The sequence below is a fragment of the Chlorocebus sabaeus genome, chromosome 13 (genome assembly GCF_047675955.1).
Source record: "Chlorocebus sabaeus isolate Y175 chromosome 13, mChlSab1.0.hap1, whole genome shotgun sequence".
Classification (NCBI taxonomy): Eukaryota; Metazoa; Chordata; class Mammalia; order Primates; family Cercopithecidae; genus Chlorocebus; species Chlorocebus sabaeus.
The window spans coordinates 75,712,161-75,724,540 of NC_132916.1; the positions used below are offsets into that span (position 1 = coordinate 75,712,161).

At 33.5% G+C, this 12,380-nt stretch overlaps 1 protein-coding gene across 1 annotated transcript in view; it reads left to right on the forward strand.

Annotated features, from left to right (window-relative positions):
* The window catches only part of ADGB (androglobin), a 248,133-nt gene that overhangs the window by 189,652 nt on the left and 46,101 nt on the right, over positions 1 to 12,380 (forward strand). Inside the window, exons 28-29 of the mRNA XM_008006725.3 lie at positions 4,659 to 4,858; positions 9,720 to 9,831. Coding sequence (XP_008004916.3) covers positions 4,659 to 4,858; positions 9,720 to 9,831 — 312 coding nt within the window. The remainder of the gene's footprint in view (positions 1 to 4,658; positions 4,859 to 9,719; positions 9,832 to 12,380) is intronic.

Sequence of the window (12,380 nt, forward strand, 5' to 3'; positions counted from 1 at the left end):
TGTACACAAACACTCTTACCATGTTCTAAAGGAGAAGTAAACTTCATTGCAAGGATGCAGAAGTTCAAAGTGAGCCAGTCACAAAACTTAATATAGACTTCTTTAGGTTTTGTATCATATCATAGGAATTTACAGAATATCTGTATTTCTTATAATTCTTCAAGAAGAAAATCTTATATTAACACTTATGCTATGAAGTTAATACAAAATTTGTAATTTTGAATGTTTTGTAAAATTTGTAATTTTAAAATTTGTAATTTGGGAAATTTATAATTTTTCATAAAATTTACATTCTAGATAATTGAGTATTTGGGGAAGCCCTATAGACTAGGAATAATACTGTATTTTATTTTATATGGTTATATAAGGCTCCTACAGAGAGTCATCTGTGATATGCCCAATCTTTAAAATTCAAGGATGACTTTTAACAAATAACCTGTGTATCTAATTTTCTGAATGTGTACATGCATATATATTAAACAAACGTTTAGAAGTAGAACTACTAGGTCAATGAATGGGTACATGCATTGTTATTTTCTCATACATTGTCTAGTTGCCCTCTACTGAGTTTGTGTAAATTTATCCTCCTTTATCCATACTCCCCTGATTGACAGAGTTATATTTCTTGACTTTTGTCATCTGAATGCTAAAAGTATTAATTTATGTTTCATTTCTCTTTAGTGAGGTTTGAATGTGTTCTTATGCGTTATATTTCCTCTCTTTGTATCACCTTCTTTGCAAATTTTTAAGTGCTTTCCCATTATTTTATTGAAGTTAGCTACTTTTTTCTAGTTTATTTGTAGAGTCTCATACATTAGGGAAATGTGCCCTTTTTCCTATGTGTTTCTAATTTTTTTGTAAAAAAATGAGTTATGAATTAATGACTAACAGATCGATGGAAGGAAGTAAAGGACGGGACCTTTGTGTCATACATTTTTAATTTTTTATTAAAGTATAATTTATATACAGCAAAAAGTATAAATCAATGTTTTGGTAAGTACATACTTTAGTGTGACCCACACCCCTAACAACATATAAAATATTTCTGTTACCCAGAAGATACTTCAGGCCATTTTCATTCAATTTCCTCACCCTCAAAGAGGCAATCACTGGTCACATTTCCATCACAAGACTAGCTTTGCCTGTTTTAGAACTTCATAAAATTGGAACCATATAGTATTTATCTTTTGACACTGGCTTCTTTTGCTCAGCATAATTTTTAAAGTTATATCCATGTTATTGCATATAACACTGTTCTATTTCTATCTATGTTTCTGAGTACTAATTCCGTTGTATGGAGATACCACACTTTGTCTACCCATTCTCCTTTTGGGCATACGGGTTTATTAGAGTTTTTTGATATGGTGACTCAAGCTGGTAAGGAAATGCTTGTATAAATCCTTTTTTGGACTCATGTTTTCATTTCGCTTGGATCAATATTCAGGAGTTGAATTAATATGTCAGAGTTTGACATATGTATACATTTATTCTAAAATAGTAAACAGTTTATCAAATGGATTGTATCATGTTACATTCCCAACAAGGTACAGAAGTTCTGGTTTCTCACATTTTTTCTCACATTTATTGTTGTCAATGTTTTTAATCCATCATTCTAGTGTATATATTGTACTATTTCTTTGTAGTTTAATTTGCATTTCCCTTCTGACTAATGACGTTGAGCATCTTATGTGTGCTTACTGACCATGTGTATAACTTATTGATTGCAGGATTTATTCACACATTACACACCCACATTTTTAATGAGGTGTCTTTATTATTATTAACCTGTTCATATATTCTGTATCTTCTGGATACAAGTTCTTCATCAAATGTATGCTTTGCCAATGTGATCTTTTAGTCTAAGCTTTGTCTTTTCACTTCCTTTACAGCAACTTTAGAAGAGCAAAAGCTTTTAATTTTTATAAAATTGGAGTTGTTAAAAAACTTAGTGCTATTTGTATTTATCTAAGAAATCTTTACCTAATCTAGGATCATGAATATTTTCTTTCATGTTTTATTCTAAAAGTTTTATAATCTTAGCATTCATGTTTACTTTCATGATGCATCTTGAAATAATACTTGAAATAATATTTATGTATGGTTTAAGGTAGGCAGTCAAAATTATTTTTATTCCCATGTAGATATCCAGTTTTTCTGGCACTGTGTAATGGAAAGATGATATTTTCTCCATTGAATTATCTTGACATTTTAGTCAAAAGTCACTTAACCATGTGTGTGTGGGTCTACTTTTGAACTCAGGATCAACTGATCTAAATGACTACTCTTCCTCCAACACTGCATTTTCTTCAAAATTGTAGCTTTTAATTGGAATTGGATTGCATTGAACTTGGGAAGCACTAACTTCTTAACAAAACTAGCTTTCTGGTCCATGAACACAGTACATCCCTCAATTTAGTCTTCAATTTCTGTCAGCAACTTTTATACTGTGAGTCAGCAGATTGTGCATATACTTTACTATTTTCACATTTAAATGTTCTATTTTTAGTGGTGCTCTACCTAGGACTAAAAATACATACTTTATGCAATTTGATATCTGTATTCATTCTCCAGGACTGCTACAGCAAATTACACAAAGCGGATGGCTTAATACAATGAACATTCATTCCCTTACAGTTCTGGAAGGCAGAAGTCTGAAATCAACATGTTATCTAGGTCATACTGCTGTTGAAAGCTCTAGGAGAGAATCTTTCCTCCTTTCTTCTAGCTATTGGTGGATCCTGGTTTTCCTTGTCTTGAGACAAATTAACTCTGCCTGTCTCTGCCAGCATCTTCACATAACCCTCTTATTTGTATGTCTCTGTGTTTTACCATTTTTCTGTCTCCTTTAAGGATACCCATCATTGGATTTAGGGTTTATCCTAATCCAGGTTGATGTCTTCTTAGGATCTTTTTCTTAATTAGAACTGCAAACACCCTTATGTCAAATAAGGTCACATTCTAAGTTATTGGGTGGGCATACCTTTCTTGGGGGGTCACTATTTCACCTCCCACACTATCATACCATGAATCACTTATCCTCTTTTCATGTTTTTTTCACTCTGTGATTCTATTTCAATCATTTCTATTGCTTGTATTCAAGTTTACTAATCTTTTCTTCTGAATTTGACAATATGTTGTTTAAGTCAATCCAGGTATTTTTTATTTAAGATATAGTCAGATCTGGAATTTCATTTTGATTCTTCATGTATTTCATTTTTCTGTGATACTCACCATTTGTTCACTCAGTATGTTCATCTTTTTCCATAAATCCTTAAGCACATTTTAAATAGCTTTTTAAAAGTCCTTGTTTGATGAATCCAACATTTTTATCAGCTTTGTGGCTTTTTCTATTGACTATTTTCTCAAGTTATGGTCACATTTTCTGCTTCTTCATATATCATATTGATTGTGTGCTGTATATTGTGCATGTTACACTGCTAAGAGTCTAGATTATGCTCTTTTAATTGAAAGAGTGTTGAATCTTGTTCTGGTGGGCAGTTAATGTATTGGCAGCTTGATCCTGGTCCTGAGTTTATTAAGTCAGTACTAGAGTTGCCATGACTCTAGTGTTAGGGTAGCTCTACTCTTAAAAAGCTTGGCCTTTCTTGGGTCTCAAGTGAATGCTCTGCATATTCATTGAATTCCCTTCATTTTGACAAGTCAGAATTTCAATGTCTCTCAACACTGTGCAACTAACAGAATCTTCATTAAGCTCACAACCCCCCAGTAGTTATTGTCTGCCTGGTATTGTTCAGTGTTTGTACAAATGAAGTTTAGAATTCAGCTAAAGACTCAAGTGGACCCCATGTCTATTTCTGAGCTCCTTTACTGCTCATATACTCCCTTGTGGTATCCTACCTCAAATTTTAGTTGTCGCAGGAACCCCACTCACCCATCTTTGTTTCCTAAACCTAGCAACACTGTTGCTCACTACTTTGGGCTGTACCTCCCTGTATACAGTTGGGAAGCTACTTGCAGGCAAAAATCTCCGGAAATCAAGAGGTCACTTTGTATGTTTCCCTTGTCTCAAGGATCACAATCCTGGGCTGTATATTTTCCAATGGCTAAAAACAGTTGCTTTATACATTTTGTCCATTTTTATCATTGTTCGTGGTAGGAAAATAATTCCAATGTCATGGCTGGAATTAGAATATCCCTGGGTCAGTCATTTATGCTTTTTAACTACATGTTTGATGACTTAATTAATAATGTTCAACACATTTCCATTTTTAAACCTATCAGCAGTACTTATATTATCTGTTAATTAGAAAATAATTGAAAATTGAAAATTAAAGAGAAAATCTTTTATAAGTGTGATAACATATATATGTGGTATTAAACACAGATAAAATCAGAGTGTGTGGCATTAGCTTAGGGTCATTCAGGTGGTACAAAATAAATGAGAAATTGTTGAACTGCTATATATACTTTTAGAAATAAGTGGTTACTTAGAATATACATTGTTCTGTGCATGTCACATACTATTATAGTAGATTTCTTTAAGATCAATAAACCAGTCATACTGTTTTTTATCTCATTAAAACAAAAATAATTGGCCTATTCCTTTGAGTGTTTTATAAAGGAATCTAACTAATTTAGTCCGTAATAACTATGTATATCACATATTTTAACTTTAACTTAGTATTTCTCCTATTCAGCTAGCAAGCACATTCTTTCATTTCATTCTGCATCTAAGAAAGACCAAGAAGTGTATGTTAAGAAGAAAGCTGCTCAGGGAATTCAGAAATCCCCCAAGGGTAGAGCTGTAAGTGCAATACAAGACATTGGTCTACCTCTTTTGGAGGAGGAAACTACCAGTACACCCACTACAGAAGACAGTTCCAGCACACTACCGCAGGTATATTAAAAACAATTGTTCAGTTGGACTGTTCCTAAAATCCTAACATAAAACAAAACAATATTTTCCCTAAAAACAGTGTATAATGTGTGGTGCTCCCAATGTATAGCCAGAATTGGAGAATAAGAGAGACTTGAACAGTCTCTCTGTGCCAAGATCTTTAAATACATGGCAAATGTAATCTGTACATGAACTCTATAATGTACCTGTAATTATCTAATATTATAGTTGGGTTATAAGAGGCTATATAGCTTTGAGGGTCACATATTAATAAATGTCACATATTAAAGGTCATATATTAATAAAACTTAATTTGTGTGTGCTTACAATTAAAGGGAAAAGGACAATGAGTGTATTTATAAAACAGCAGACAAAGGCATGACCTAGCCATTGGAAACCAAAAAGTAAAATAAATTTAAATTAAATTGAAGGAAAAAAAAGAAAATAAAATGCCAGAAATAAATGATAATATCATAGAAATTACAATAAATCTAAATAGATCAAATTAATCAACTAAAATGCTAAAATTTTAAAGTTATATAAAAACAAGATCTAACTATAAGTAGTTCAAAAGTGACAATTTTAAACAAAATGCTGCAGAAAGTCTCATGATAGACTGATAGAAAAACATACAAATATGAACCAAGAGAGAGCTGTGATTATAGTTGTTTTTCTTTGTTTGTTTGTCGAGATGGAGTCTCGCACTATTGCCCAGATTGGAGTGCAATGGCGTGATCTCGGCTCACTGCAACCTCTGCCTCCTGGGTTCAAGCGATTCTCCTGCCTCAGCTCCCTAAGTAACTGAGATTATAGGTACCTGCCACCACATTTGACTAATTTTTTGTATTTTTGGTAGAGACGGGGTTTCACCGTGTTGGCCAGGCTAGCCTTGAATGCCTGACCTCATGATGCACCTGTCGTGGCCTCCCAAAGAGCTGGGATTACAGGCGTGAGCCACCATGCCTGGCCTGATGATAGTTTTAATATCTCAATACATATAGAAACATTATTTTAAAAAAGGTAGAATAAATGAAGTAGATGTGGCCATAACTAATATATAGGTGCCTAATTATCTAGACACAATAAATAAAAAGCAATAACTATTAGAACTACAGAGATAAAAAGATAAGTAAATTTTGAATAATTGAAGATTTTAACCCATGCCTCATGGAAACTGACAGTTCAAGCTGAAAAACAAAATAAGTAAATGTAATTGTGAGAATTTGAAAAAGAATCTAAATATAAGCTTAATCATTTAGATATCTATATGGAACACTTTACCCAATAAGCAGAGAATATACTTTTTTAGCACACACGAGATTTTTTTTTAAATATCCTGTAATAGACAATAAAATGGAAGCCTCAATAAAATCCAAACTATCCCTATCGTATAGTATGTTATCTGAACATAACGCAATAAAATAGAAACTAATAATTAACAAAGAGTTTTAAATCTTACAAATGATAAAACTAAATAAAATATACTAAATATACTAAATAATTCTTTAGTTTAAAAGAATATTAGAAAATAAATTATGAAATACACAAGATTCAATAACAATTAAAATTTGTAAACAACATCTAAAATAGCATTTGTTTACTACTACTATTTTTAGTAGTAAAAACACAATGCAGCTTTTAGATTAATTCATTAGGAAGCAGGGATGATTAAAAACACATGAGCTGAGCTATTGAAATCAAAATTCAAAAAAGGAACAAAAAAGTAACTCAAAGATAAAAGAAGAAAGGATTTTAATAATGATGAGAGCAGAAATCAATGAAATGTGGAATAAAAAACAAAGATTAATAAAACCCAAGCTACTTTTAAAGTTTAATAAAATATACATACTTCTAGTAAAACCAAATAAGAAAAAGAGAAAAAGAGAGAGAATATCTAAATTAATCAAATACAGAACAAAAAATAGGGTGGAGGTTTTAACAACAGATAATGGGTTAAAAAAATAAGAGTATTAGAAACAGCTCTGTGCTAGCAAATTTAAAACCTACAGGGTGGTAGGGGTGAGGGGGGTGGCAGGCGCAGTGGCTCACACCTATAATTCCAGCACTTTAGGAGGCTGAGGTTGGTAGATCACTGGAGACTAGGAGTTTGAGACCAGCCTGTTCAACATGGTAGAGAAACCCTTTCTTTATTAAAAATACCAAAAATTAGCCAGGCGTGGTGGCAGGTGCCTATAGTCCCAGCTACTCCCGAGACTGAGGCATGAGAACAGCTTGAACCCGGGAGGCAGAGGTTGCAGTGAGCCGAGATTGCACCACTGCACTCCAGTCTGGGCAACAAAGCAAGACTCTGTCTTAAATTAAATTAAATTAAATTAAATTAAATTAAATTAAATTAAACCTGGGGGTGAGGGGGAAACACATAACTTCCTGAGGGTGGGGGAGAGGAGAAATTGCAGAGTTGATTCACAAGAAAACAGAAAATCTGAATAAAACAGTAAAGAATAATAAAATTGAAATGATAATTCAAAGTCCTCTAAGTCTTCCCTTTCCAAAACACCATGGGCCCTTTTGGCTTTACAGGATAGGTCTAACAGACTTTTAAAAAGTAATTTGTTACAGAAAACAAACAATATAACTTTCCAATCCTTTTTAAGAAATTAATGTAAATTTTATTTATAAACATAGGTGATAAATTACAAATAACATAATAGATATCCAATTCTAGCAGTGTATTAAGCAATCAGACAGAATTCTTCTCAGAAATTCAGAAATCTTTTATCATTAGAAAATCTATCAGTATTAGTCACTACGGTAATAGACTAGATGAGAATGATCGTATAATCCTGAAACATCTGATAAAGTTTAACACCTATTTATGGATTTCTAAAATGTGCTCTCAGCAAACTAGGCATAGGAGAGAACTTCTTCATCATAAATGTTATATGCCAAAACTTTTACACTTAATGGCCAAATCTCATATACAAAACCATTATACTAATGTGGGAAGTGTAAGTGTGTTCCTATTAAAATTGGAGTCAGAAAAGAATGCTTGCTATCATTGTTAGTATTTAATACTGAAATATTTTGATAATGGAAAGCCAGACCAATGATACAAAGAACAAAAAAATTAAAAGATTATTCTAAATAATCATTGAATTATTCGCAGATAATATAATCACATGCCCAAGAAAAAACAACAGAATAAACAAACTTTAGAACTAAGAGATTTTAGCAAAATTGCCAGACATTAATAGTAATAACTAATAATGTATTGACTTACTTATTACTTACTATGCACCTGATACTATGTGCGTCACACATAGATCTTTAAATCTCCTTATCAACTCTTTTCTTTTCTTCCTCTTTTTTTTTTTTGAGATGGAGTCTCACCCTATAGTCCAGGCTGGAGTGCAGTGGTGCAGTCTCAGCTCACTGCAACCTCCACCTCCTGGATTCAAGCGATTCTCCTGTCTCAGCCTCCGGAGTAGCTGGGATTACAGGGATGTGCCTCCATGCCTGGCTAATCTTTTTTTGTTTTGTTTTGTTTTGTTTTAGACAAACGGTTTCTCTACCATGTTGGCCAGGCTGGTCTTGAACTCCTGACCTCAGGTGACCCGCCCACCTCAGTCTCTTGAAGTAAATATTCTTATTATCTGTATTTCACAGTCAAGGAACCTGGAAGACAGGAAGCTTAAGTAACTTGCTCAAAGCCAAACAGCTGGTTTATGCTACAGCAGGTCTTCAGCCTAGACAGCTGTAGCTCATGAGGTCATGCCCTTAATCATGATACTGTGCTGCCACTACAACTTACAAAAATCAGTAGCTTCCCTCTACACTGGCACTATGCATTAGACATCAGAATATGATGCCTTTAATAATAGCAACAAAATCACAGAATACCCAGAAATTAACCAAAATTATGTCAGTTTTCCACATAGAAAAGCTTAACACTTAAATAAAGGATACAGAAAGTAGTCCAACCAACTGAAGGACAGAGATGACTTGAATAAATAGAGAAGCATTTCATTCTTTTCAGTGAGATGGCATAACAGTATAAAGATATGTTATCCTCAATCTGTCTTTAAATTCAATACAATCCTAATCAAAATTCCCACTGTATGTTTCCGAAATTTTCTAAAGATACTTAAAATTCATAGGAATGAATAACAATTCACAAATAGCTAAGGAAACTTGAGGAAAAAAGAACAAAGTGTGTCTTAGTGTTTCCAAAGACAAAAAGATATAGCAGTAAAAACAGTATTAATTAATGCATACATAGGTAAATGGAGCAATAAGAGAAAGTAAGATAGAAACAGATTCATATTTTTATGAAAATTTCATATAGAATAGAGGCAACACCATAAACCAATGAAGAAAAGATGGACTATTGAGAAGGTTGTGCTAGGAAAATTACATCTCCATGGAGACCAATAAAACTAGATCACTAGCTAACATCATACATAAAGTTGAATTCCAGATATAGTGAACATTTAACTATAAAATGTTAATCCATAAAAATAATAATAATGTAGGAGACTACTTTTTGTGCCATGATCACAAAGAAGAGAAAACCCTAAAGGCCAACAGCTTTGAAAAAATACTCAAATTCTATAGTAATCTTAAAAATGCAAAATACAATAGCAGTGAGATTTTATACCCACTGCACTCGCAAAAATTATAAAGTTGGGTAGTGGCAGGTGTTGGTGGGGATGTGAGGTTATTAAACTTTTATAAAGTGTAGTGTTATAGGGTTTTGGAGAACATCCAGCATTATTTAACTAAATTATGGCTGTCTGATCTGGAAAATTCTGCATTTATCATATACCTAGCATAATAAATGACATTAGGCACATACCATGTGTGTTCTTATCATTTTTAAACGTTGCATTTTATTTCACAGAATTACAAGTATATTATACAGTGTTCGGTGTTGTATAACAGTTGGCCTCTCACTGAAAGCCAGCTGACATTTGTTCAAGCACTGAAAGACTTAAAGAAAAATAATACCAAAGGTATGTCACCCTAAATGTTTAAACATGCACTTTACATTTGAATAACAAGTTGATATTTAAATGTTTAATAATAAATTGATTAGTCATGAAAACATTATTTTATGTTTTATTGCACATTATAATTTGTACTCTATATCCTGTGACATTTCCTGTTGTGTTATTTGATTATATGTTTCAATATTTTTACCGCCTGTTTTATAGGGAAAAAAATATGATTAGTTAGATGTAATGCAAGCACATTTTGTCTAGTTAATAAAAATTACTAATTGATTATACTTTTGAACATTTCAAAAATGTATAAGAAATTTTCTATTTATAAAATTATATTTGCCCATATTTGTTGAGAATATGTAGCATTACATACAAGCTTTTAAAATATTTCACAAATTCTTCAATTCCAGAAGAATAATTTTTCTTTTTTTTTATTATTATACTTTAAGTTCTAGGGTACATGTGCACAACGTGCAGGTTTGTTATATCTGTATACATGTGCCATGTTGGTGTGCTGCAGCCATTAACTCGTCATTTACATTAGGTATATCTCCTAATGCTATCCCTCCCCCTACCCCCTCCCCATAATAGGACCCAGTGTGTGATGTTCCCCTTCGTGTGTCCAAGTGATCTCATTGTTCAATTCCCACCTATGAGTGAGGACATGCAGTATTTGGTTTTCTGTTCTTGCGATAGTTTGCTGAGAATGCTGGTTTCCAGCTGCGTCCATGTCCCTACAAAGGACACGAATTCATCCTTTTTTATGGCTGCATAGTATTCCATGGTGTATATGTGTCACATTTTCTTCATCCAGTCTGTCACTGATGGACATTTGGGTTGATTCCAAGTCTTTGCTATTGTGAATAGTGTCGCAATAAACATACGTGTGCATGTGTCTTTATAGCAGCATGACTTATAATCCTTTGGATATATACCCAGTAATGGGATGGCTGGGTCATATGGTATTTCTAGTTCTAGATCCTTGAGGAATCGCCATACTGTTTTCCACAATGGTTGAACTAGTTTATAATCCCACCAATAGTGTAAAAGTGTTCCTATTTCTCCACATCTTCTCCAGCACCTGTTGTTTCCTGATTTTTTAATGATTGCCATTCTAACTGGTGTGAGATGGTATCTCATTGTGGTTTTGATTTGCATTTCTCTGATGGCCAGTGATGATGAGCATTTTTTCATGTGTCTGTTGGCTGTATATTTATGACAAACTCACAGCCAATATCATACTGAATGGGCAAAAACTGGAAGCATTCTCTTTGAAAACTGGCACAAGACAGGGATGTCCTCTCTTACCACTCCTATTCAACATAGTGTTGGAAGTTCTGTCTAGGGAAATCAGGCAAGAGAAAGAAATAAAGGTATTCAGTTAGGAAAAGAAGATGTCAAATTGTCCCTGTTTGCAGATGACATGATTGTATATTTGGAAAACCCCATCATCTCAGCCCAAAAATCTCCTTAAGCTGATAAGCAACTTCAGCACAGTCTCAGGATACAAAATCAATGTGCAAAAATCACAAGCATTCGTATACACCAGTAACAGATGAACAGAGAGCCAAATCATGAATGAACTCCCATTCACAATAGCTTCAAAAAGAATAAAATACCTAGGAATCCAACTTACAAGGGATGTGAAGGACCTCTTCAAGGAGAACTACAAACCACTGCTCAGTGAAATAAAAGAGGACACAAACAAATGGAAGAACATACCATGTTCATGGATAGGAAGAATCAATATCATGAAAATGGCCATACTGCCCAAGGTAATTTATAGATTCAATGCCATCCCCGTTAAGCTACCAATGACTTTTTCACAGAATTGGACAAAACTACTTTAAAGTTCATATGGAATCAATAAAGACCCCGCATTGCCAAGACAATCCTAAGTCAAAAGAACAAAGCTGGAGGCATCACGCTACCTGACTTCAAACGATACTACAAGGCTACAGTAACCAAAACAGCATGGTACTGGTACCAAAACAGAGATATAGACCAATGGAACAGAACAGAGCCCTCAGAAATAATACCACACATCTACAACCATCTGATCTTTGACAAACCTGACAAAAATAAGAAATGGGGAAAGGATTCCCTCCTTAATAAATGATGCTGGGAAAATTGGCTAGCCATAAGTAGAAAGCTGAAACTGGATCCTTTCCTTACTCCTTATATAAAAATTAATTCAAGATGGATTAGAGACTTAAATGTTAGACCTAAAACCATAAAAACCCTAGAAGAAAACCTAGGTAATACCATTCAGGACATACGCATGGACAAGGACTTCATGTCTAAAACACTAAAAGCAATGGCAACAAAACACAATTTGACAAATGGTATCTAATTAAACTTCTGCACAGCAAAAGAAACTAACACCAGAGTGAACAGACAACCTACAGAATGGGAGAAAATTTTTGCAATCTACTCACTGACATAGGGCTAATATCCAGAACCTACAAAAAAACTCAATCAAATTTACAAGAAAAAAACAAACAACCCCATCAAAAAGTGGGCAAAGGATATGAATAGACACTTCTCAAAAGAAGACA